General features: G+C 56.0%; 3 protein-coding genes across 5 annotated transcripts; 2 read left to right on the top strand and 1 right to left on the bottom strand.

Moving 5' to 3' along the window:
• Positions 1-240: 240 nt before the first annotated feature.
• TMEM151B (transmembrane protein 151B) lies at positions 241-7,640 on the bottom strand. The gene is made up of 3 exons (XM_064286725.1): positions 7,518-7,640; positions 4,995-5,435; positions 241-3,816 (listed from the first exon to the last, which is right to left on the bottom strand). The coding sequence occupies exons 1-3, from the start codon at positions 7,638-7,640 to the stop codon at positions 2,689-2,691; spliced, it is 1,692 nt and encodes a 563-aa protein (XP_064142795.1). The 3' UTR covers positions 241-2,688.
• A 5,857-nt stretch (positions 7,641-13,497) lies between these two features.
• On the top strand, positions 13,498-20,487 carry NFKBIE (NFKB inhibitor epsilon). Its single transcript, XM_064286801.1, has 6 exons — positions 13,498-14,069; positions 16,403-16,505; positions 17,205-17,427; positions 18,616-18,704; positions 18,896-19,135; positions 19,886-20,487. Exons 1-6 carry the CDS (start codon positions 13,708-13,710, stop codon positions 19,949-19,951), a joined length of 1,083 nt encoding a protein of 360 aa, XP_064142871.1. The 5' UTR covers positions 13,498-13,707; the 3' UTR covers positions 19,952-20,487.
• A 115-nt stretch (positions 20,488-20,602) lies between these two features.
• SLC35B2 (solute carrier family 35 member B2) lies at positions 20,603-25,253 on the top strand. Of its 3 annotated transcripts, XM_003403891.4 has the most exons (4): positions 20,603-21,797; positions 22,345-22,538; positions 22,720-22,874; positions 23,744-25,253. In XM_003403891.4, the coding sequence occupies exons 1-4, from the start codon at positions 21,445-21,447 to the stop codon at positions 24,680-24,682; spliced, it is 1,641 nt and encodes a 546-aa protein (XP_003403939.2). In that variant the 5' UTR covers positions 20,603-21,444; the 3' UTR covers positions 24,683-25,253. The 3 variants fall into 3 exon arrangements, with proteins under 3 accessions (XP_003403939.2, XP_064142842.1, XP_010585701.1); XM_064286772.1 differs by lacking the exons at positions 22,345-22,538; positions 22,720-22,874 and having other exon boundaries at positions 21,727-21,797; XM_010587399.2 differs by lacking the exons at positions 20,603-21,797; positions 22,720-22,874 and having other exon boundaries at positions 22,073-22,538.
• The last annotated feature ends 176 nt before the right edge of the window (positions 25,254-25,429 follow it).

The raw sequence follows: 25,429 nt of genomic DNA, 5'->3' as shown, positions 1-25,429 counted from the left end.
TGGGCCACACCACAGGAATCCCATCAACTCCCAGGGACCACATGAAGACCAGACAGATTCAGGCTGAGCCCCAACCCCCATCCTTCTTGGGCTGAGGGGCCCAGAGCCTCCAGATCTGTGTTCCTGAAGGGTGGGTCATGGGCTGCAACCATAGCCCAGGGGTGCCTGCCATCCGGGACTCCTTCCAACAAGCAGGCATCAAGCAAAGCACCAGAGGAGGCTTGGGCATGACTGCATATGTATGCCTGTCTGGGCGACCTAGAGTCTGACTGTCTGTGCCTGACTCCATCTGACAGTTCCAGAGTACAAACGTGTGAGTGTGTGTGTGTGTGTAGCCACAGCTGCTAGCAGAGGTCCTAATTAGAGAAACAAGAACATTCAGTGTAAAGTTTAATTTTAGAGATTAATTAATTTTCTGGTTTTAGTTTTCCCTGGCAATCAATAAAGCTACCAAGAAAATAGACCAAAGAATTGGTTTCTCTCTAAGTCTGTGTGTGTGTGTGTGGGAGGTGAGGCTGTCTGTGTGTGAAGACCTAGGCAGAAATGGTCAATTCAGGCAAAAATAGTAATAGGGGTCTCCCTTCCCCTCCTCCCAGCCTGGCCTCTGTCTCAGGAACAGGCCTGAGGGAAGAAGAGCTGAGTTCCTCCCTCCTTGGAGCTGCTAGGCGGCCAGGCTGCCCCCACAGGAAAACATGATATCTAGGTGCCAGCTGGCCTAGAGCTGGGGCCCGAGGCTGCGGCTCACCACCTGTACCTCACAGATGCCCATTCAGAGGGTCACTCCAACTGCCAGGTGCCTGAGGAGCACAGACTCAGGTCCAGGCAGGCCAGTACTGGTCGGCGGGTGGCCACTGCTGTCAGTGAAATCTGGTGGGCAGCCGTCCCTGCTGCCCAAGTATCCCCTCCTCTGGCTTCCCCTTCTTCCTAACTCAACACCCTGATAGGCCACAGGCCACAGTGTCCCCACAATTTGAACCTCCCCTACCCCGTTCCCCGTCCCCGGGACCAAATGAGATGTTGCATAGGCAGAAGCCACACCGGAGGGCAGGAGCAGAGCTGGCTGGGCTGGAGAAAGACGGGAAAGGCTGAAGAAGGGGGGGGGGCGGGTTGATGGCTCAAACAATGAGAAGCATGGCGGTGAGGAATGCCCAGGTGGCCCAAGGGTTACCCTGTCAGCTTGAAATGTGAGCACAATCCCTGGGCGCTAAATCTGCTGGGAAAACCTTAGCCAGGGGCACAGGGGGGCAGAAAGGCGGCACACAGACATGCACACTGGAGCACATTGTTGGGAGGATGGTACACAGGAGAGAAGGCAGCTTCAGAGCTATAGGGAAACAGGACCTAGGGCCAGTGCCCTGGGGTGGTGGCAGAGTGCCCCTTTGAAGACCCTAGGATACCCAGCAGAGCTTCAACTTATTAGGTAGGACAAGGAGAGGAGGAAGGAGAGGTCGGGCAAGATTTAGGAATTCCTGCCTATGACCATGCCACTGGAGTTGAGTATTTCTCCAGCTGGGGCTTGTAGCAACGCCGTCAGCCTTACAGAGGCCTGTGTGAGGGACAACCACTCTCCACTCCTCCCCACATTGGGGGAGGAGAGGGCCGCCCCCCACAGACCACTCCATCTTTAAAGGTCCTTTTACTTCACCCTCTACTCACCTCTCCCCTTGGTTCTCCTCTTTTACTCCAGCCTGTTTACAGAGTTCCCCGTTGTCACCCAGGTCTGTCTCATGCTCTGTCCCCTCATCATCCCCCCTGGCTAGCTCTAAGGAATGTGACTTGGGTGGCATCTCAGTTCCTCTGAAGGAGTACCCACCCAGAACCCAGGTGAGGATGCTGCTTCAGGGAGGCTGCCAAGTTTAGAGATAGGACCATGGTACACAGCGCTACACATTTCACCTCCTCCCTCCCCCTTCACCCAGGCAACAGCTCTTCTGAGCCAGGGAGCAGGAGGTAAGTGCTGAGTGGTGAGTACAGTCTCCCTGGGACTCCTGGGGCCCAGTGAGATAAACAACAGTGGAGGGAGTGGCAGAGAGGAAACCCTGGTCACTTGGGCCAGCGCCGAGAAGGAAAACATCATTTCCATGGAGTTGGAATGGAGTGTTTGGGCTGACACCTGGTCCCAGACCTCAGACCCTCTGAATTCTTAGCTGGCTGGAAGCCAGCCCTGCTGTTCACTAGACCACCACCACCCCCCTTCAACTGAAAGAGGCCCAAGTGGGCCGAGGCAACAGAGGAAGGAAAGCCCCAGTGCCCCTTCCCCACAAGCCTCTACACCTCCCCAGCTGCACGCGGAGGGCCTCCCACTTGAGATGAGGCCCACCGCGGTGCCACAGCACAGTCACCACGTAACAGTTGAAGGATCCCTTGAAAGACTGGACAGGAAATCTCGAATGTGCGTAGGAAGTGAAGGTGTCCTCTTAGGAACTCAGGAGTGGAGCTGGAAAAGGCGACTCTTTGCTAGGGTGGGATTCTAGGGAGCTGGCAACCTCTCCCCACACCCCCAATCTGTCTCTATGTACAGGAAAGGTGGGGGTATCGATCCCGGTCTCATCTGGGACTGTCCAGTGAGCCTCATCTTCCTCCCTCCGCGCCCAGCACAGCCTCGGTCAGCCATCGTGACTCCCCCTGCTACAAGCAGGAAGCACAGTGGAGCGAGGGGCAGGAGGGAGGCCTCTCCGGGGCCAGAGGTCACAGTGAGGTCTCTACGCAGGAGCCATGGCGGTGTAGCGGCCGGTGGCTGTGGCCCAGACACCCCTCCTGCCGGTGGACAATGAGGACCGGGAAGTAAAGGGCGTCGTGGTAGGGTGGTGGCGGCCCGGCCTCCTCTTCGTCATCGTCCTCGTCGTCCCCCATGCTGGCCTGGCTCGACAACCGCGTCTGCTCCGTGGGGCAGCTCGCCTCGTTCACGCTCCCGCTCCGGCTGCGCCACAGGCAGCTGCGCCGGGAGCCATAGAGGCGGCCGAGCGAAAAACGGCTGCCCCCGCAGCCGGCGCCCCCGCCGGGCCCCGGGCCGGCCCGCGGGCTGGCGCAGATGCTCAGGGCGCTGCGTGAGAAGATAGAAGAGCTGCTGATCGCGCGCTGGCAGTGCTCACAGCTGCGCCGGTAAGGGGCTACGCCCACCGCGCCGGGGCCGCCCACCCCGCCATAGCGGCACGTGGGCGCGTAGCCGCCGGCCGCGCCCCCGGAGCAGCGCGCCCCTAACCCCGCCAGGTCCATGAGCACCGCCTCTGAGTAGCTCGGCACCAGCTGCTGGTTGGAGCGGATGTGCCACTCGAGCTCCGTGCTGTCCACGGTGTTGACCCGCGGCAGGCGGTGGGTGAGCGGGGGCAGCAGCTCGTCGCTGGGGCTCAAGCCGCCGCCTATGCTGCTCGCGGAGCCCGGGCCCTCCAGGCCAAAGAGCTTCTCCACGTGGTAGTGCGCGTAGGCCGTGCGGTACTCGGCCAGCACACGCAGGGGCCACGACAGCGTGAGCAGCGCTGCAGCCCAGAAGGCCGACGAGCAGGCGTACCAAGGCGGCCTGGCCGGATCCGGGAAGGCCACCATGAACTCACGGAAGTCCACGTTTTTCAAGTGCATGCCCTCGCGCGCCTCCATGTAGTCGTCCAGGCCCTCGTTCTCTGCAAAGAAGCGCGCGCGCTGGCATAGGTACGCGTTCTCGGCCTCCACACTGGCGAAGCTGAAGCACTTGGTGAAGCGCAGCCGCGTGGCTGGCGCGCCCTCCAGCCCCACCAGGGCCTTGGACACGTCACGGACGCCGCAGCGCGCGTAGTCGAACTCGGCCTCCGCCACGTGCGTGTTGACGCGCTCGTGGTAGACCTGCAGCAAGGGCGAAGGTGGTGGGAGTCGCAGGGAGCTCGCATCTCGGTTCCCGCTTCCCGCTTCTCTCTGCTCACCCTCGCCGCTCCCATCACTGATCCTATGCCCCGGTCAAATCCTAAACCTGCCCCTGGGAACAGAACGCTCAAGCCGTGTAAGATCCTATGATCTGATTTAGAGAGAAGCTGAGGCCCTCATCTTAATGAATTAGAGATGAGGTCCGGACTAGGAGAAACTCCTGCGAGCGTGCTAACTTTAATTAAGCTTTGCTTCCTCTGGGGATCAGACCTTGGCTTGCCTGACCCTTTTGCCACTGCCTCACTTGTCCCATTCCCCCCCAACACACACCGTTCACCACAAACAGCATCCTCCCCTTCCCTTTTAGAAGCCTGTTTCCAAGTGGGCTTTCTAGAGAAGCTGCCTGATGAACCCTCCGTCTCTGGTCTCCTTAATTCCCCTGCAACTATCACATGGACTCCTTCCTATTTCTCAGCAGCTCTAGGCTTCTGTCTACCCATTCATACTGAGACAGAGGTCACTCTCATCTGGGAACATCTCCTCCTGCAGGACCCCAAAATTTCTAATGCTGGCCAGTCCAGGGAGTGCTGATTGACCCACTGCCCACCTCCACCATTTTGCCATCTGACGCCCACCTCCTTTGTGAGCCTTGGACTTAGCACTACCACTGAAGAATTGCAGGCCTTGGGCAAGTCACTGAGCTTAGGTCTTTTCACCTATGAAAGAGGTATCAGTAGCAGCTACCACACTGGACAGCTGAGAGCATGTTGTGAGACTGTGCATGTTAAGGCATCTCCAAATATTAAGCACTAAACAGTATAGACCTGAGCCAGACTGAGTTCAAATCCCACCTCCACCACATACTAGCTGTTTGACCTTGGGCAGATTATTTAACCTCTCCAGGCTTCAGTTTCCTCATCTGAAAAATGGGAATCATAGTTACCTGTCTCATAGGGTTGTTATGAGGATTAAATGAACTGTTTAATATTTGTAAAGGCCTAGTGTTTGCTGTTACTACTAAGATTGTTATTGTCCTCCTGGTGTAGTGCCCACAGGAGATCACTGCTGCCCAAGCTGCTTCAGGGGCAGTCAGGCATGGTCCAAGCATCCCTCTCTATCTGGAGTGGCCTGCCCTACCCACCCCCCCAGTAGCCTCTCACCTGGGTGGTGGTGTAGGCGTCGCCATTGCGGTAGCGGGTGACCTGGCGGGTGCGGCGGACATAGTGGTAGCTGATGGCCTTCCACCAGATACAGGGTGTGGCCTGCTGCATGCGGCCCACACGCTCCCGCACACTGCTCACATCAACGCGGTGCTGCAGCTCATGGCGGGCTTGGCAATGCCAACACTCCACCAGGTAGACGGCGTACAACATGAGCAGAAAGGCCAGGGGGATGTAGACATAGCCATTGGAGCAGGGGCTGTCGTGGTACATGAGGCTGTTGCCCTGGTAGGCGCTGCTGAAGGTGAGGCGGGTCACCGTGGTGACGTGGCACCAGGCCACGGCCCCCAGGCAGCCGTACATGAGCAGCGAGAGCAGCAGGCACTTCCAGTGAGACTCACGGCAGAGGGATTTGGTGAAAGAGGGCTGGATGGGACGCTGCTGCTCAGAAGGGCAGGGAGCGGGGCAGGGATGGGCAGAGAATGAGAGAATGGGCAGGACAAGCACAGAGATGGATGGAGGGGCAGATGTCAGCACCAGAGATGACAAGCAAAAACAGAGAGGGATGTGGAGAGAGAAGGTAAGACCATGATGGGAGCCGAGGACCAATGGTAAACACAGAAGTGACCCAGAGTGAGCCATGTGAGTGACCCAGAGTGAGCCATGTGAGTGACCCAGAGTGAGCCATGGGGTGTCAATACAGAGAAATGCAGAGAGACAGCACAAGAGACAGGTACAGATCAGAGCCAGAGATGGTGAGAGGAGGCCCAGGCAGCAAAGACAGATGGATGGGATGGCACCCAGAGAGTCCAAAGACAGACACAAAGACGTCAATGAAACAAGAGAAGGTGTGAATGGGGAAGACAGGGGAGGACAGACAAACAGGCATCAGCGGAGGCAAGTCCCCAGCCCAGACCCTTCCAGGTATTCTAGGAAAGGGGGGAGAGACCCACGGACATCACCTCCCATTTAACTGGTGGGGCACTCGGTTTTTCCAGACTCTTTCAGTCTTAGGTTCCAGAGGAGCCATGCCTCTTCGACCCATCCACCTCCCTAACCCTCACAATTAGCCTAACACCTCCTTCGGAGGGGAGCCACAAGGGAACCCCAGTCCCTGTTTCATTCCCCACATTCTAAACCCCAGCCCCCTGTGAGTCACTTCCTGCACACTAGCCCCCTTCCCCTCTGTACTAAGATGGGAGGGAGGGGCTGGAGTCCCTGAGCAGAAGGCAATCCCCAAGTAAGTATCCAGAGGGGCCGAGGCAGGTGGCTGGGAAGAGGATGGGAGTAAGGCCCAGGCTTTATGCTCTTTGTACCCTAGGTGCCTACCATGGTGCTGGCAGCCAGTAGCCACTTATAAATGTGTTTTGAGTTGGATTTCTGATGGTGACCTGTGCTTTCCCACCCCTCCTGCCAGGATCCTGACTTATTCCCTCAATTTCCCAAGCCTCACCTGGAGGCCAGCCAGGGCAGGGAGGGAAGGATGGAAAGGAAGGGCACAGTAACAGGCAGTGGGCCCTGGGCCTGGTGTGAATCGGAAGAAAGATCTGAAAGTGCAGATAGGTAGGTGGGCTAGGAAATAGCACACGGCATACACAGACAAGGAGATTAGAGTGCATGTGGCTTTTGAAAAGCCCTGTCCTTGGGGGGAGGGTGTACATATGTGCAACTTTGCCTGACCACCTGGGAGTGTACTTGTCCCTATGTGAGCACATGTGAAGGGACTGTACCTGCAAGTATGTCCCTGCTGGGTGCATGTGTGCACACAAGTGTGCATGCGTGGTACACGAGTGTGCATGCATGGTACACGAGTATGCATGGGAGAGGGGGTGGGGAGTGGTCTCCTAGTACTTTCCTCAGCCCCTTTGTCTCCAGGTTCAGAGGGACTGAAGAGTAGGGCCTCCATCTAGAGGTATGCTTAGTGCCAAGACTCAGAAGGATTCCTGGGCTTAGGGCCCCCAACGGGGAGCAGCAGGGGTGGAGAGACACGAGTGCGCCCACCCCACCCTCCTACCTCCCCATACCCCCGCCCCACCACATACACACACTATCAGCTACTGGGGTAGAGGAGCCACTTCTGCACACATTTGACCTTCTTAGGGCCCCAGTCAGGTAATACCATCACTTCCCCATGGCACCCTCCTGACTTTGTTGTTCCCGCAAGTCGCCCTTCCCAGCCCTCAAGGTAACACTCCCCTCTGTGAGACAGGTTCCCGGCCACCATCCCCACCAGGATAAACTAGCCCCCTCCCCGACCCACCGCGGGGCCGCAAGGCTCCGCCCCCAGGCCCCTCCCCCTGCCCAAGACCCCCTGAGCCCCGCCCCCGACGCGGCCCCTTCCCCCTCACCGCGGACAGCTCCGGCCGCCAGGTGGGGGCGGCGGTGCGGGACTGCGGCTGCGGCGGTCGGCTCGGGGTGCGGGGCGCCGGCCTCGCTGCGGCGGAACCGGCGGGGGCCGCGCAGCAGGGGATGGGGGGGCCGGGCGGGGGCCGCGCCTGGGGAAGGGGCGCCGTCGGCTCTCACCTCCTCTCGGGCGGGGCCGTCGTCCGCCGTCGCTCCCGCCGTGGGCTCCTCCTGGACCCCGGGGCCGCCACCGCCGCCGCCGCCGCCGGCGCTCTCTCCCGCGGCCGAGCCAGGGGGGGACATGGCGTAGAGTGGGCGCGTCAAGCTCAGGGCCTCCCGGGGGTCTGCCGGGGGCCGGGGGCATCCTGCGCGGGCCCTGGGGAGGGGGTGGGAGGGGGCGGGGCCCTCGCTGCTCCCCACCCCCCGGCGGGGGGAGGGGGCCTGGGAAGGGCACCTGGGGTTAGGGGCGAGGGGCTGGGGTTGGGGGGCGGACTAGAGGGGCCGGGTCGGGGGGGCCGGGGCCGGGGGCGGGTGTCACCTTGAGGCCCTCGCGGCGCCGCTCCGCCTCCCGCCCGCTCCCGCCGCCGCCTTTTGTCTGAGCAGAGCTGGAGCCAGCGCGCCCCCCCTCTTCCTCCCAGCGCAGCCGAGCCCCGCCCCCGGCCCCCCAAACTCCGCCTTCTCCAAGCCTACCTAACAACCACCCCCAAAAGGGGAGAAGCAACAGGGGCCCTCCCGCACGCCCTTCCAGCTCCCAGCTCTGCTAACTGCACCCCTTTCCCATGCTAGGAAGATCTGTGCCGCAACTCTTCGTCTATCCTCCGTGGAGGGGGCGCCAGAGGTTCAATCAACATCCCTCCGCATCCCTGGCTCCTGCGAGTTCCTGAGGATGAGGTTTGGGGAAAGGCAACTGAGTCTTGAGGCCCAAGGGAAGATCTCGTCTTCTCAATTGGGTGGTAAAGGGTTAAGGCAGAAGCCAGACCTCAGTGGCCAGACCCAGCTGAACAGGGATGGAATTGGGTGAAAAGGAAGGAATCCAAGCTAGAGGTGAGAAAGGACTAACAGAGGGCAGAGGGGAGGACACTGGAATTGGCCTTCACTGAACCATCCTTCTTCCTCAGAGAAGCAATGAAGTGTGTACAATGCTCTAGGCTGGAGGTCAGGAAGCCCAAGGCCTGGTTCTCAATCCCGGCTCTGCCATTAATGTGTTGTGTGACCTTGGGCAAGTGCCTTCCCTTCTCTGTACCTTAGTTTCCTCAGCTGTGCAGTGAGGAAGTTGACTGGACAATCTCTAAGGCTCTGACCTTCTGTGGGTGTAGAAATCCCAGGCCACAGGCCAGACTGAGAAACTGCAGGCAACCTACCCCTTCATGCCACCCAACCCACACTGCTTTTCTCTGCATATTCTAGAAAAAGCAAGAAGGAAACTGACTTCCCTTCATTCATTCCTAGATGCATCCATTCAATAGACGTATTCGGTGCCTTTCTGTTCAGAAATGAAACACATAATTGCCTACCCTCAAGGAGTACAAAGTCTAATGGGGGTGTTGGCATGGAAACCAGTTGTTATGATAAAAACCAGTTGCTGTTGAATTGATTCCAACTCATAGCAACCCCATGTGTGTCAGAGTAGAACTGTGCTCCATAGGGTTTTTAATGGCTGATTGTTTGAAAGTAGATTGCCAGGCCTTTCTTCTGAGGCACCTCTGGATAGATTCAAACCTCCAACCTTTCGGTTAACAGGAGTGCATTAACTGTTTGCACCACCCAGGGACTCCATCATTATGATAGAATGTGATAAAGCCCATGTATGATTTGGGGCAGTTTTACTCTGTCCTATAGGGTCGCTATGAGTCGGAATTGACTCAATGGCAGTGGGTATGATTAATCTGTTTATATGAGTCACTGTGGGATCCTACTGTGACATATATTAACTGTTTTCGCTTTTTACCCACAAGGAATCAAAGCAGAGGGAGGGACTTACTGAAGGTCACCTGCTAGCACATAACAGAGCTAGACCTAGAATCCAGATCTTTCCCATTCAAAAGTCCATGGGGATACTTGTGGGTATGAAGTTAGCTTGAGGCAATGCCTATACATATGATCTCTGGGGATAGGGTATAGCCATCTGTCTGAAATGTTCCTGCCACTTACTTGTAGCAGAAGAGCTCTTGCCTCCTCCTGCAACTCCTCCCTTTCCAGGCAAGATGAAGGCAGCTTTCTCTCTGCCTGTTGCTTCAGAACTATCCAACCTGCATGACCCTGTCAAGGTCAGTGAGTCCATCCTCCCAGCCCAAACAGAGAAGGGCTGTGGTCCTCAAGAGGCAGGGGTTTGCATTCACTTCCATGACAGAGGAGTACTCCCACTTGGTGGCTCCTTCTAATATCACCCAGCCTTTTAGGGAAGTCCTGCCTCAAAAAAAAAAAAAAATTTTTTTTTTTCTTTTTTTTGCCTCAGAGCTAACTCCAATCCCTCCTGTTGTGGTGTCAGCACATTCCACCTAGATCAGTCCTCACTGTACACAGAGAACGAACAGAGGTCCTATTGGCCTCTCCTAACCCAGGTAAGATCCTTATACTCCCCATTTAGTTATTATAATCCACCCCTCTACTGCCTTCCCATCCCATCTCCACTTCAGGGGACTCTGGAAGAGAGACAGCAGAACTCCTTCTGGATAACCTCAGAGCTCCTGAGAGACAAAAGACCACCACTGCCTCCTTCTCCATTCATACACACTACTCTTCTCTGGAAGCTCAAGAAGAAGAGGGGTAAAGGGAGGGGGCTGTGGAAGCAGCCAGCTGACCAGCTGGTCACCATGGAAACCAGGCCTATTTCCCAAAGATGAGCCTGGCTGGGGTAGGCGGAAGTGGGGAGAGAGGGCACCACAAAGGGATTCAGAAAACACTAGCAGAAAAACAGGAAGACTGGAGGGGCCTGGCCTCAGAGAATACTTAGGGCCAAGTAGGCCCTGACCACACCAGGACCATCCCTCCAGGTAACACTACCATAGTATCTCTCCCCATTCCTGGAGTGTCCCCAGGAGGGCTTCCTGTCAGAGTTCTGGCTCTGTTGCTGGGGGCAGTGGGTGACTCACTGCTGACCTCATGTGGTCAGAAAAGGGGCTGCCACACACCTGGCTCAGCCAAAAAACCTGAAACCTGTCGGCCCTGGAGTTGATTCTGACTCATAGTGACCCTGTAGGACAGAGTAGAACTGGGTTTCCCAGGAACACCTGGTGGATTTGAACTGCTGACCTTTTGGTTAGCAGCCATAGCTCTCAACCACTATGCCACCAGGGTTTCCTATGGCCTGGGTTAGGCACACCTTAGTCCTCAAGGTGACATCTTTGCTTTTTAACACTTTAAAGAGGTCCTTTGCAGCACATTTGCCTAATGCAATATGTCGTTTGATTTCTTGACTGCTGTTTCCATGGGCGTTGATTGTGGACCAAGCCATGGGTATTCTCAGTGGCCTCATATGCATGAGAAAGCTGGACAATGAATAAGGAAGATGGAAGAATTGATGCCTTTGAATTATGGTGTTGTCAGAGAATATCGAATATACCATGGACTGCCAGAAGAACGAACAAATCTGTTTTGGAAGAAATACAGCCAGAATGCTCCTTAGAAGCAAGGATAGTGAGACTTCATCTTGCTTACTTTGGACACGTTATCAGGAGGGACCAGTCCCTAGAGAAGGACATCATGATTGGTAAAGTAGAGGGTCAGCAGAAAAGAGAAAGACTCACAAGGAGATGGATTGACACAGTGGCTGCAAGAATGGGCTCAAACATATCAATGATTGTGAGGAGGGCACCAGACTGGCAGTGTTTCGTTTTCTTGTGCATGGCATCACTATGAGTTGGAACCAACCTGACGGCACCTAGCAACAACAAATTCTTTATGGGAGCAGATTGCCACATCTTTCTCCCACAAAGAGGCTGGTGGATTTGAACTGCTGACCTTTTTGTTAGACGCTGAATGCTTAACCACTGCTCAACCTAGGCTCCTTGCTCAGATATCAGGTACTTAATATCTATGGCTCAGGGCCAGACATCTGACTGAGTTAGGGTTGATTTTTCCATCAAATGCAGTCTCTGGGCAAATGAAAGGGGCGGCCACTGTACACTCCAGATTTTTTGTGTCCTCTATAGGGTCTCTATGAGTCGGCATCGACTAGATGGCAACGGGTTTTTTTTTTTTTTTCTTAATAGAGGCTCAGTTGCCCCTATCTTGTGCAGTTTGGTCTTGATAAAACGAAGGTTTCACTGAAAAAAAAATTTTTTTTTTACAGCTTTGGATTAGAGGCAAGTGAACTCTGCTCTGCCCTTCCTGACTGTTTGATTTTGGACAAGTTAACTCACCTTTCTGGGCCTCAGCTTCGCAACTGCAAAAAGAGAATGATAATGCCAGATTCTGAACCCAGAAAGTCTAGGTCCAGAGTTGATTACTGTATTTTGCTCCAGCCTTTGAGGATGGGAGAAGAATATGTCAGGAGAGGAGGTTGAGAACATCTGAAATTATACTTACCCCAAAGGAAGGGGAAGTTCTTGTTTCCTTGGGCTTCCCCATCCCCACACACAATGATGTGAAGTCCTCCCTCTTGGCTTCTCAGTGCTTCATGCTCAACACGTGTTCTGTACCTCCAAGGGGATGGAAAACAGTGGAGAGAACCTTCTTCCTGCAGCCCTCTTCTCTCTCCAGTCACCCTCCAGAGACCAGGTCCTTCTCCCAGCCCACCTCCCTTCTCATTCCCAGGTGGAATGGAGCCTTCTCTGCCCCTTACCCCACTGGGTAGGTGGCTCCAGTGTGTGCCAAGAGAGCACCCTGTTCTCATCTGTCTTAGCACAACCACTCTGTGTTGTAATTGTCAGGGAGTTTTTTTTTTGTTCTCCTTGTTGATAATATACACGCAAAACATACACCAAGCCAGGGGGCTTTTTGAAGGTTGGGACCAGGGGATCTTTTGTTGTTGGTGATGGTGTGGTGGTTGTTGGTTATTACTGTTACTGTGATACTCACTTTTGCCTCCAGCAGCAAGAACAATGTCAGACATATAGGAGAAGCTCTATACATGATTGTCAAATGGATAAATGGATGGATGAATAAACCAAGGTTACACGGGGGAGGGCAGTGGGAAAGCTGGTTAGTAGCTGTCTAAACTCACCCCAGTCCCCTCCCCCAATGTCAGAGGTGGAAAAGGTAGATGTTCCCTTGAGAGTGACCCCCTAAGGGCATTGCTGGACCCTAGGCCACTGGCACTTGGAGGAGAAGGAGAAACAAGGAAGGGGGTGATTATGGGCCACTTGTTTGGGGCTCACCATGTGGGTGGGAGTTCTCCTAAGGCCTCGCAGAGCCCAGGGAAAACAGGGATGTGGAAGGAAGAAAGATGGGCTGGGGCTGGGTCCTTGTCAGGGATCTCAGCAGAGTGTGGCTCAGCATGTCTGGGGCCTCCCCATCCCAGCCCCACCATGAGGAACTAAACTTCCCTGACCGCTAAGGGTAACCAGATGCAGCAGCCACCGGAGGTCAGTGTTTCACCCCTGTGAGGAAGAAGAAACTCCATTGGCCACTAGGCTTTTAAAACACCAGTCTGCCTAAGAAACCTACTTTCCAAAAATAAATCCTCATGCCCAATTCTATGTGATCTGGGAGTTGACATAGCAGACCTTCTATCCAGGGCCTACTTTAAAGATGGAATTTCTCCACCCAAATTCGTGGGCACTGATAGGAAACGATGAGAAAGCAAGAGAAACGGGGAGAGGTTAGGAAGCAGTGATTCTTCATTTCACTACTCACCTGTTCTCCCCACAGGATGCCCAGCTCATGTGGACAATTAATAAATATTTCTTTAAAAACCAACTTGGAATTAATGAATGAAATTAAGAAGGAAGGGGGAAGGAGTGAATGGATGGATGGACGGATGGATGGATGGTGGACGGACGGACGGACGGACGGATGACCGGACTAACAAGTGAGTCAGATGTGGGTAAGCCATGACTCGGAGCCAACGCAGAGGGAGGGATGAGGGGGATTCCGGGGGGGCGGGGCCTCTGCCCGGAAGCGCTGTCGGGGGCGGGGCCTGGGGCGGGGCCGCCCGGCGCGCGGCCACCCTGTGGGCTGAGGGGCGGGGCGAGAGAGAGGACCAGACAGGGCTGCCTGCTACGCTGAGCGGCCGCTGCGGTGGACCCCGACCGGCGCCGACCCTTGTCCGCTCTCTGGTCGACTCTTCGGACCCCGCAGCCCAGGCAGGAGGCCGCTCGGGGCGGGGTGTCGGCTCTGCGAGGCGGCCCCGCAACCCGGAAAGGCAGCGCAGCAGAGCCCGGAGCCGGATCCTGCTCTCACCCGGCCCCCGCGGGCCGGCTCCGCGGGCATGTCGGAGGTGCGGAAAGGGCCGGACGAGGCGGATGAGAGCCGGTATGATTCGGGTATCGAGTCTCTGCGCTCTTTGCGATCCCTGCCCGAATCCACCCCGGCCTCCGGGCCCTCCGACAGCGGCGGCCCCCAGCCCTGGACCCAGCCCGAGAGAAACGCCAAGGAGCCACAGGAGAAGGAAGACGCGGATGGGGAGCGAGCTGACTCCACCTATGGCTCCTCCTCACTCCTCGAGCCCCTGCCCTTGCTGGGGGACCCCGAGGCCGAAGACCCTGCCCCAGGTTCGCCGCTCCTCTCCGCGGGGTCGCTGAGCCCTCAGCAGCTGGAAGCACTCACATACATTTCTGAAGAAGGAGACACGTGAGTTCGGGGGCGAGGCTGAGGCAGGACCCCTTCCTCCCAATTCTAACTGGGGAGGCCTACCTCCCCCGGAGCCGCAACAGGCCAGGTTTCCCCCTGCCCCCGCCCCCACACACGAGGATGCTTCAAGGCAGCGGAAAGGGGCAGTCCCCACTCTCTTCCAAACCCCAAACTCAGACGACTTTTGAGTTCTAACCAGGCCATAGGACTTAGCATCATATCTCTGCCCTCCCTTTTGGAAGTGGGCAGAGCTGGCAGAGCCCTCCCCAGACGCCTGGAGCCCCAGCCAGCATCTTGGAAAGCTACCAGTAACCCACCCCTAGGAAGACAAAATTCCCCTGACCAGTCCAGTTTTGCTCTTTTTTTCCCTTGAGGAGGAGGAGGCATCCTTGTTTACTCAGTATCTGGGATTCCCAACTCCTGACCTCAGAACGCCCTGTCTCAAGGAACCAGAGTTGCCAGTTGCAGGTTGCCAGTGGGGGCTGGGAGGAAGGGGGGGCACGGTGCAGAGCTGGGGCTGGCCCTGAGGAGGAGTCGGTGAGCCAGGCTGGAGCACCCTTGCCCCAGCAGACAGACAGGCGGCTGGCTGCCCCAGCTTACTTCCTCCTCTGCAGAGAAAGGGGAAGTGATGGCTGGAATCAGCCTCCCCCACACCCTCCCGCTTCTGAGCCCCCTAAGCCTCACTGTCCTGCCTGACCCCCTCACTTTACTCTTACTGCCCCCCAGCCCCAGGTGGAGCTTAATGGGGACTGGGCTAAGGGGCAGCTGAGATGAGAAGCAGATGTGTGGGAGGAGCTGGCCAGCTGAGGCCTGGTCCCTCAGAAAGAAGAAAACTGACAGGGGAGGGGGTGGCTGGGATTTTGGATGAGAAGCAGAGTAAAGAGGTTGGGCTCCTATATCAGTACAACTAGGATGAATGAATGGGGATGGAGGAGGCAAGGGGAGGTGCTAGCCCTGACATTTTTGGAGGTACAAGGATCCTAATTCTGCATGGCTTTGGGCAAAGATTGTCAGTGGAAGAGAAGTGACCCAGGCCTTTCTGCGCTGCGTGCCTGGATCACTAGCCCTCAGGCCCAGAGCCCCAAGATTTCAGGGACTCCATTTTTTTTTATGTAGGATACCTACAGCTGACCTTTGATTCAGGAAGTAGGAACTTCTGACCCTGGCCTCCTTTCTTAGTCTTCTAGCCCTGCCTTTACCATCTCAATAAGAGACAGGTGTACTGGTCCAGATTGTGTGTGGGGGAAACAATGTCAGGATTCCCCAGGGGTTCGCCAGAGAGAAGGGGGCACTTTCCTCCCTCCAGGGTATCTGGGCTGTGGGAGGTATGGAAGTGGGAAGAGGAAGTGGGAGGAGGAGAGAGAGGGAGAGGGAGGTGGCTGCAGGAATGTGACCCAGAGAGCAGGCCCTGGCCGAGGGGATTTCCAGAACGGTTCCTCCCTCCCGTCACTCTCCCGGGCCTCTCCTGCTGCCTGCCTGCCTCCAAAGCCAGTCCCCCTCTTGCCTGAGCAGCCCCTTCCCCAGCCCAGGCACAGTCCTCTCACTCATGCCCCAAGGCAGCTCTCCTGGCCCAGACCCTGCTGCTGTGGCTTTCATTTTCCCACCTGATGTAGGGAAACCCCGGGACCCAGGAACTTCCCCTCCCAGCTGCCCCCCCCCCTTAGTGTAAAGCCTTTGGCCCCCAACAGGCACACATTTTCTGCATTGCACAGACCTCCCCTCAGGTGCACACAGAAGTGCCCCTGGTCAGGCCCACCTATTCTGTGCTGTCAGAAGGGGCCCCTTTTGACTCCCTGTGGAGGGCAATAGGACAGGATGCTGCACTGTCTCCTTGCTCCTCTTCCAAGAGCTGTCTTCTCTCCTGTGGAATGTCCAACATTGAATTGCTGGAGGGGCGACCCCATACCCCACCCCTCTGTTCTCCCTATTGGGGTGGGAGGTGGGGAGCACAGCCCTGGAAACCCCCTCTGGGCTCCTCTGCCAGCTTTCAGTTTGGCTTTGAGCTGCAGCTGGCCTGGTGAGGCCCTGGGGGCAGAAGGGTGTGGGGTGTGGGCAGGCTATGGACAGGAAGGCCCTTGTCTCATCAGCACCCTGCCCACATTCCCACCCAGCCAAGGCCCTCCTGAAGGCCAGAGATGGGAACTTGGAGCTCCCACCCCCAAGATCCTGGCTTCTCACATCAGCCCTCACTTCCTGGGCCAAACTCTCACTTCCTGCACCTACCCAGTGGGTGGCTGTTTAGTGGTTGATGTGTTCCTTCTAACCCCAGGACCCTAGCCAGCTCTCTCTAGCCTGGGCCCTGACCCCAAGCCTTGCCCCTGACCTCTCCCCAGGCTGGTCCACCTGGCGGTAATTCACGAGGCCCCAGCCGTGCTGCTCTGTTGCCTGGCTTTGCTGCCCCAGGAGGTCCTGGACATTCAGAACAACCTTTACCAGGTAGGTAGAGAGGGTGAACTGTGCTCAGATAGCCATACCTGCCCTGCCAGCCATCCCCAGCAATCATACAATATTCCTTAGGCTGCTCACCCAGGAAGCCATATACCAGACACTGGGCTAGATGATAAGGATTCAGAGATGAGTATGAATAAGAAAGACACAACCCCTGCCCAAAAGTTGCTCACAGCCTGGGTAGGGGACTCATGTCAACACCTAAATATACGGCAAGGTGAGTTGTGGTAGAGACATACCGGCTGCTGTGGGATCCGATGTCTGTGTGACACAGCCAAGAAAGGCTTTGTCCAGGAGATCACATCTGAATGGGGCCTTGAAGAAGGAGTTTGCCATCTTTCCTTTCTGCAAGCCCTTCCTGGCAGCCTGGCCCTGGGGGATAATAGAGGTCTCTCCAGAGGGTGAGGGGTTAGACCCCGCCCCCATCTGACCTTTCTTCAGGGGCTAAGAGGGCCTGCAAAGGGCAGGGGGCCACTTCCCTCACCTTGCTGCCAGAACAGGAGTCCCAAGAGTTTGTGGAGTGACAGAAGGAAGGGCTTGGCAGTGTTTCCTTGGGAGACCAGGGCCCTGGCCTTTATAGGCTGCTCAAAGTTGCTGGCAGGTGGGTATTCCTGCGCCCACCTTAGCGTGTCCCCAGAGGTGGAAGTGTGCCTCAGTGGCTCTGTCGCTCTCTATTTGTGCCCACAGACAGCGCTCCACCTGGCTGTACATCTGGATCAGCCAGGTGCCGTTCAGGCTCTGGTGCTAAAGGGGGCCAGTCGGGTGCTACAGGACCGGCACGGTGACACAGCCCTGCATGTGGCCTGCCAGCGCCAGCACCTGGCCTGTGCCCGCTGGCTGCTGGAGGGGCGGCCGGAGCCAGGCAGAGGACTGCCTCACTCCCTGGACCTCCAGCTGCAAAACTGGCAAGGTACACGGACAGCCTAGGGGCCCTGTGGGGCAGGGAGGGGAGAGCAGACAGGGAACCCACTCTCAGGGAAGGCAGAGCCACAGCATGTTCATTGACTCACCTCCAGCTCTAAGCACATAGGTACTGAGTACATCTTTGGTGAATGAATGATGAATGAAGGAATTTGATTTAGAATTTACTGAGCACCTACTGTATGCTCTTAGTGACCCTATAGGACAGAGTGGAACTGCCCCACAGGATTTCCAAGGAGCGGCTGGTGGATTTGAACAGCCGACTTTTTGGTTAGCAGCCGATTTCTTAACCACTGCACTACTGGGGCTCCTATAGGATCACTGTGAGTCAGAATCCGCTCGACGGCAACGGGTTTAGTTTTTTTTTCATACCTTGTGCTAAGTAGAGAGCTAAACCTGCCCTCAAGATAGCCCATTTAATAGAGATTAGATGAACTCATTCATTCATTCAACAAAAATATACTGAGGGCCTTCTATGTGCCAGACATGATTTAAGAGCTAGACATACATCTGTGAAAAAAACAGAAAGACTGAGACAGACAACAGATATAAAAAGTAAATTATGTAGTATGTTAGAAGACAGTAAGAGTTGTGGAAAAAGTAGAGCAGAGTAAGGGGAATGGGGTAGAGGGGGCTGGAGGTGGAAGGCTTGATGTAATTTTTGAATAGGGTGGTCAGGGAGGGCCTCATGGAGCAGGGGTGTTTGAACAAAGACTGCAGGAGATGAGGGACATGAATGTGAACCTAATTTTCTACTACTAAGCAGAGTGGGATCCCAACCAGGGGGAACACACGAGGAAGTGGCAGCTGGGGAGGGCCTGGGGGTGTGAGGATCCCAGAGAGCTTCTCAGAGAAGGCAGCTTTGGGACTGGGTTTGAAGGCAGTGTGTGTACGGGTATGTGTGTGGGGAGGGAAGGGTCTCTCAGCAACCTGACCCTTGAACCGTGAAAGTTTCAATAACATGACTCTGAAAAGGTGGAAACTTTGAGTTCCTTTCCCCTCAGACTTTTGAGGGGGTTTTTGCGTTTACATTTTAACAGTCCTGTGATCAGAAGCACTGAGTGGGCAGTAGTCCCTTGGGGCTAAGGGGTACGGAGGTCCCTGAAGAGAAGGGAGGGAGGGAGTTGGCGAATGCAGATCAGCAGCTCCCGCCTTCACTGCCTTCACCGCATTCCAGGTCTGGCCTGCCTCCACATCGCTACCCTGCAGAGGAACCGGCCTCTGATGGAACTGCTGCTTCAGAACGGAGCTGACATTGACGCACAGGTGAGGCTGCCAATCAGGGTGCTGTCAGGCTGCGCCCCCCCCGCCGCCACCGCCCCGTCTCTCCCCTCCCAGTCCACTCGCAGGTTCCCTGCCCATCCATCAGAAGTGGTGGTGCTCAACTCCTCATCCATGGCTCAGACCCACCACACTGCCTCTTGAGAACCTTGGCTGACATCCATATTCCCTTCCAGGAAGGCACCAGTGGGAAGACTGCGTTGCACCTGGCTGTGGAAACCCAGGAGCGGAGCCTGGTACAGTTCCTTCTCCAGGCCGGTGCCCGGGTGGATGCCCGCATGCTCAATGGGTGCACCCCCCTGCACCTTGCAGCTGGCCGGGGCCTCAGCAGCATCTCGTCTACCCTGTGCGAGGCAGGAGCTGACTCCCTGCTTCGAAATGTGGAGGATGAGACACCCCAGGACCTGGCTGAGGATGTAAGAGCGTACACACTCTGCTCTGTTCTCCAGGACCTCCCACTTCCAGAGCAGGGAGGGACAGGGACTGGAATGAGCTGAAAGGACCAGACTGGAAGTTAGGAGCCCAGGGTCTAATCCAGAACTTTGCCATTGACCAACTGTGAAATCTTGGGCAAGCCTCTACCCCTCTCTGAGCCTGTTCCCTTAGTTGGACAAGACCAGAGCACCCAAAGTGGGACTCCGGCAGGGGCCCTGCAGCTAAAGTGAATCAGTGAAGCAGGCCTAAGACAACAGAGGGTGGTGGAGCCTGTGGGAAACCAAGAATCCATGCCCCAGGGCTCCTGTACTCTCCCTTAGGAGATGGTTGCAGAGTAGGAATGTGCCCCATGTTACCGTATCCTCCAGTTTTTTAAGAGAGGTGAAACCCAGATTTTCTGTGCAGTCTTTCCATTTTTAAGTGTTCAGTATTCAAAATGTTTTATGGGCACCCTCTCCCACCCCCAAAATACCAGACCTGTGGGCAAGACCACCTCAAAGGTCCCTCCTAGCTCTGATATTCTGGCATTATCTTAGAGAATAAGGGCTGGCCTTAGGTCTAGCCCAGAGGGGCCATTGTCTTCTGGAAATGGGAAGTCTTATTCCTTGATGTCCTTTAGCTGTTATTTGGTGGAAAGGGAGTGGCCCAACAGCTTTCCCCAGCTTCCCTCTCTGGCCGTTACCTTCATTTTTATGACCCCTGACCCTGCTTCTCTCCATTCTTTCTCTCAGCCCTTTGCTCTTTTGCCCTTCGATGACCTGAAGATCTCAGGGAAGCCGCTTCTGTGTGCCGACTGAAGCCCAGGCAGGGTCTGGGGCCCTGGGGCGCCTCCTCTTCCCATCTGAAAGCTGGTACCACAGCTGCTGCAGTTTGGGCCCAGGCAATGTACCATTCTGGTACTCTGGGGACTGCTGGGGCCACAGCCTGGGGCCAGCACAGGCCTTAGCTGAGAGGAGGGATCAAAAGGTAGAGAGAGCCAGTCTGGAAGAAAGTTTCCTCAGTGAATGGAGATTCTCAGAAGACCCCCAGAGCCCAAGGTATCCTGGGCGAAGCCTGTTTGCCCCTCTGGAAGATGGCAGAGGCTCCTGTTTCTACCCACGTTGGGTCAGCCTGAAACTGCCAACCAGTGCAAAAACATGGACTTTCCTGAGTGTGAGAGAGGCTGACATATGAGTAAGCAGGACCCTGAGGGGGTCCCATCTTACTGCTGTTGAGGACTCTAAAAAGACTGTTGTTTAAAGACTTCATGCAGAAGGCCCTGACTGAAATGAAACTTTGGGAGGGGGGGTAGTTTCAGTAACATGACACTAAAATGGCAGACTTTTTTAAAACATTTTCCCCTCTAGAGTTTTGCGTGCATGCATATCTGTGTGTGTGTGTGTGTGTAGTGTGTGTGTGTGTGCGTGCGTGTGTGCACGCGCGCGCACTCGCGCGCTGTGCTGGGGATTTTTAGACAGGCCTGCCCTGTGACCTTGTGGTAGAGGCAGAGGGAGAAAAATTGTCCCCTGGGCAGGGTAGGGCCTCAGTGGGTGGGGGTGGGGTAGAGTATTACCTATAGTGGTCAGGCCTTTCTTTTTTCCATCTCAGACGCTGCAGGTGGAAAGAAGGAGGGATGGGAAGACACAGGCCCTGGAGGCCTCATCCCTGTCCTGGCTGCTGTCATCTGGAAAATCTAGTTTAGGGAGGGTGGGCAACAAGGGAAATGTGACTTTGTTTTTCCCCCCTCTTTCCACACCTGTTTGAGGACCCTGTGAGGTGAGGCTTACGCTCAGGTGAAGAACATAGGGGAATAAACCACCAAGGTGTCTGTCACTTCTAGCTTATAGTCTAGTGAGTGAGACAGTCATTAAAATCAAACTTCATGTAAATATGTGTGTAATTACACGTTTCGATAAGTGCTGTGAAGGAAAAGAATAGTGTGAAAATATGGAGTGGATGGAGGGCCATGCTTTGGGTGGTCAGGGAACTCTTCTCTTCAAGTCCGACGTAAGGGTAAGAGATGAGGGAGGACAGCATTCAGGAGATGGTCTCTGGTGAAATAGAGGAACTGAGAGCTGGCCAGTGGGGCTCTGCACGGGATAGGTGAGTGGGCGAGAAGGACGGGGCCAAGTCAGGCAGAGCCTTGAAGGTCATGGGGAGTGGGGGACAGAAGTGCTGAACGCAACAAAAAGGGAGGGGGGCATCCCCATCCTGTCAGAAAGCGGGAAAACTAATACAAGGGGAAGCCCGGGAACGTAAAATCTCAACGCCCTCGTCCATAATATGGCAATGGTCACCACCATCTCCTGGGATGACTGTGAGGGCTAAGGGCGTTCACAATGCAGAGGGGAGACACCGGGCTGCTCCTTTCAAAGGCTGGGGCTCCCCTCTTCCCCCTCCCAGGAAGAGCCTAGGTCTCCGGAGAAGAACCGCGTCTTCCTCCGGGCCGCGCGGGGGCGCTATGGGCGGCGGCGGCCTGGGGCGCTGCAATGGTCGCTACAGGGGGCGGAGGGGCGGCCGCTGGGATGGAGGCGGGAAGAGCGCGGCACTTCCGCTAGCCGCTAGCTCACTGGCTGCTCCGGGAGGCGGCGGAGGGAGCGTGCGGCCGGGGACTGCATTCCCCGGTCCCCCTCCGCCCCAAGCGGCCGGGACCATGGACGCCAGGTGAGGGCTAGGGGAGCGATGGCGCCCACGTGACCGAGCCCCTGGGCCACGTGACCGAGCCCCTCCGAACGCGGGGCAGGGTGCTGTCTCCGCTGCTGGACAGGAGGCCCACATAACGCTTCCCGGAGCCAGCTGGGTTGGAGGGCAGGCATGGTCTTGTACCCCTTGAGGGGGCTTCGGAAGGGGTTGAGGGGTTGGGGAACCCTGGCGTTCCGGGAACGTGGAGGGTGGGGTGAAAGGAGAGGACGCCGTCGCCGGCCAGAGCAGCGGCCTGAGCAGCGGCCTGAGCAGCCGGGGAGCGCTAGAGGGAACAGAGGGGACCTGTGTGGCCAGAGGGGTGGGACCGACCCTGGGAAGGGAGGGGGCCCTGCTTGGCCCGCGCCGGTCCCCCTCCGCGCTCCCGGAGAGAGAGAGGCTCTTTGTCCGGCTGGGCTGCAGCGGAGGGCGGTGGGGAGGAGACGCCGGGCCGTTCTCCAGTGTGGCCTCCTCTGGAGGGCCAAGAGGATGAGGAACTGCACCCCAAATCTTGTGTCTGCTGCCTCTGCAGGTGGTGGACAGTGGTGGTGCTGGCCACGCTCCCCTCCCTAGGGGCAGGCGGGGACGCTCCCGAAGCTCCTCCGGAGTCATGGACCCAGCTATGGTTCTTCCGCTTTCTGGTGAATGCTGCTGGCTATGCCAGCTTTATGGTGCCTGGCTACCTACTGGTGCAATACTTCAGACGGAAGAACTACCTGGAGACAGGTGTGTGGGGAAAGGGCGGGGAAGCGTGCTACCTATGTCCTGAATTCCACGCTGGCGGACGGTCCAGACGGATGTGGCTTAGGGAGGGATGGGCCAGGGGGGCCAGCAGGGCTGGGCCGCTGCTCTGGAGGATTAGATGCTATGGGAAAGATTTGGGGCTGACTGTGTGTGCCTTCTCCAGGTAGGGGTCTCTGCTTCCCCCTGGTGAAAGCCTGTGTGTTTGGCAATGAGCCCAAGGCCTCTGATGAGTCCCCCCTGGCTCCCCGGACAGAGTCAGCAGAGACCACCCCCACTTGGCAGGCTCTGAAGCTGCTCTTCTGTGCCACAGGCCTCCAGGTAGGTAGGCAGGCTGTTTCTCTTCCTGGGCTGGAACCAAAGTCTTCACCATACCAGTCCTACTGTAACAGGTTTGCTGGTTGGTGTGTTATGTGTCTCTTTCCTCCTCTCTGGGGCACACTGCATCACCACCTTCTTGGAAGTAGTTGGGACGAAACACTGCCTTTTCTTTCCTCCTCCTTTTTCACCTCTCCAGCACTGGTATTGAAAACGTCGGGGGGACCGCTCAGCTCTTTTCCAATACTGCATGTGAGAGGAGTGCTAGGATGCTGGCTGCATGACACTTCGGAGTGGGGAGTAGTCCGGCCTTGCATATGATAATGAACTAAAAGCTGTCCAACCTTCTCTGAGAAGCCTTGCCTCCCTGAACTGGTTAAGGATAGGAAGATGCTTTCGATGGCATCAGCTCCAGCATACTCATACTGTGGGGACAGAGACAATCTGGGCAGTCTTCAAGCATTTGTCACATTTGATTCGCTACAAGCCGAATCCTGGTATCCACAAACTTGGGAGCAGGGAGGAAATTTCTAGTTACTACAAAACCAAAAACCAAACCCACTGCCGTCAAGTCGATTCCGACTCATAGTGACTCTATGAGACAAGGTAGACCTGCCCTATAGGGTTTCCAAGGCTGTAAATCTTTATGGAAGCAGACTGCCACATCTTTCTCCTGCAGAGCAGCTGGTGGATTCAAACTGCGGACCTTCTGGTTAGCAGCTGAGTTACTACAGGGGAACCAAAGCAATGTGTGCTGTCCTTTAAGTCATTTAGACATCATCTCGAGGAAGAGGGAAGTTGAGATCCATTTTTGCCCACCTTTTCCTTCTCTTGCTTATTGACTCATTTTGTTTCTCTCCTGTCCCTACTAGGTGTCCTATCTGACTTGGGGTGTGCTGCAGGAAAGAGTGATGACCCGCAACTATGGGGCCACAGCCACAACACCAGGTGAACGCTTCACGGACTCACAGTTCCTGGTGCTGATGAACCGTGTGCTGGCGCTGATGGTGGCTGGCCTCTACTGTCTGCTCTGCAAGCAGCCCCGACATGGGGCACCCATGTACCAGTACTCCTTTGCCAGCCTGTCTAATGTGCTTAGCAGCTGGTGCCAGTATGAAGCACTCAAGTTTGTCAGCTTCCCCACCCAGGTGCTGGCCAAGGCCTCCAAGGTGATCCCTGTCATGCTGATGGGCAAGCTGGTGTCTCGGCGCAGCTACGAGCACTGGGAATACCTGACAGCTGGCCTCATCTCCGTCGGGGTCACCATGTTTCTACTGTCCAGTGGACCAGAGCCCCGCAACTCCCCAGCCACCACTCTCTCAGGCCTCATCCTGCTGGCAGGCTACATTGCTTTTGACAGCTTCACCTCAAACTGGCAGGATGCTCTGTTTGCCTACAAAATGTCATCGGTGCAGATGATGTTTGGGGTCAACTTTTTCTCCTGCCTTTTCACAGTAGGCTCCTTGCTGGAGCAGGGGGCCCTCCTGGAGGGGACCCGCTTCATGGGACGACACAGCGAGTTTGCGGCCCATGCCCTGCTGCTCTCAGTCTGCTCAGCCTTTGGTCAGCTCTTCATCTTCTATACCATTGGCCAGTTTGGGGCTGCCATCTTCACCATCATCATGACCCTCCGCCAGGCCTTCGCCATCCTTCTCTCCTGCCTCCTCTACGGCCACACTGTCACTGTGGTGGGTGGGCTGGGTGTGGCTGTGGTGTTTGCTGCCCTCTTCCTTCGAGTTTATGCTCGGGGTCGCCTAAAGCAACGGGGAAAGAAGCCTGTGCCCATCGAGTCCTCCGTGCAGAAGGTTTGAGGGGTGAAATGAAATAGAACCGCTTTCCGCTCCTACTGTAATTTCTCATAGGTGGCTGAATCAAGGGCAAAATGCAGGTATTTTTTGTGTCACAAACCAGCTTTGCAGCTGGGGGTGGAAAGTCCAGCAGGCAGGCTTCCCCTTTGCCTTAAGTCCTCTCCCCTCCAGTAGGTAGCTTTTAGCCCCCGGGGTAAAGATGGCCAAATGACCATCCACCCAGTGGGGAAGGCACAGTCCAAGGCCCACTCCCCCCCTTCAGGCTCCCTCAAGTCTCACTCTAGCTGTTGGCTCTGCAGCCGACAGCACCTTAGCTGTGCTTGTTCCTTACCTTGAGTATCATGTTCGACTCCCTACCAGAGACCTGCATTTCTCTTTGGTGAGAAAAGCACAAGTGTAGGTGCCAGTGCTGCTTTCCCAGGTAGGGGAGGGGGAAAGATGGTGCTGCTGAGGGAAGGGGTGGCAAACCCCACCGAGTACCACCACCTAGGCTCTGCTCCAGGAGCCACTGCAGATTTTGGTACTCTGAAAATGTTAACTTTTTGCTCTTACTTTATTAAATTCCTACCAGGGGCTTGCTTGTCTTGTGTTTTGGTTTAAGTATATAGGCTTTGGGAAGGAAACTGGGAGGACACTTATTAACATGGTAATTATTCCAAACTACCTTTATCATCAGTGTTGCATGTATTCTAAGCAGCTGTTTACCACTGAACCTTACCCACTACTCCCTCACCCTAGCTTTTAATTATG

This window comes from Loxodonta africana, chromosome 1 (assembly GCF_030014295.1).
Source record: "Loxodonta africana isolate mLoxAfr1 chromosome 1, mLoxAfr1.hap2, whole genome shotgun sequence".
Taxonomy (NCBI): domain Eukaryota; kingdom Metazoa; phylum Chordata; class Mammalia; order Proboscidea; family Elephantidae; genus Loxodonta; species Loxodonta africana.
This window is presented reverse-complemented; position numbering and strand designations above follow the sequence as displayed.

Bases quoted from the DNA above. Each gene is read 5' to 3' on its own strand.
- TMEM151B (XM_064286725.1), bottom strand. From the start codon at position 7,640: ATGTCCCCCCCTGGCTCGGCCGCGGGAGAGAGCGCCGGCGGCGGCGGC. The intron at 5,436-7,517 runs GTGAGAGCCGAC...CCTTCTGAGCAG, and splicing joins ACGGCCCCGCCCGAGAGGAG to CAGCGTCCCATCCAGCCCTC. The intron at 3,817-4,994 runs GTGAGAGGCTAC...CCCTTGCTGCAG, and splicing joins ACGCCTACACCACCACCCAG to GTCTACCACGAGCGCGTCAA.
- NFKBIE (XM_064286801.1), top strand. From the start codon at position 13,708: ATGTCGGAGGTGCGGAAAGGGCCGGACGAGGCGGATGAGAGCCGGTAT. The intron at 16,506-17,204 runs GTAGGTAGAGAG...TTGTGCCCACAG, and splicing joins TTCAGAACAACCTTTACCAG to ACAGCGCTCCACCTGGCTGT. The intron at 19,136-19,885 runs GTAAGAGCGTAC...TCTTTCTCTCAG, and splicing joins CCCAGGACCTGGCTGAGGAT to CCCTTTGCTCTTTTGCCCTT.
- SLC35B2 (XM_003403891.4), top strand. From the start codon at position 21,445: ATGACTGTGAGGGCTAAGGGCGTTCACAATGCAGAGGGGAGACACCGG. The intron at 21,798-22,344 runs GTGAGGGCTAGG...CTGCCTCTGCAG, and splicing joins GCCGGGACCATGGACGCCAG to GTGGTGGACAGTGGTGGTGC. The intron at 22,539-22,719 runs GTGTGTGGGGAA...TGCCTTCTCCAG, and splicing joins GAAGAACTACCTGGAGACAG to GTAGGGGTCTCTGCTTCCCC.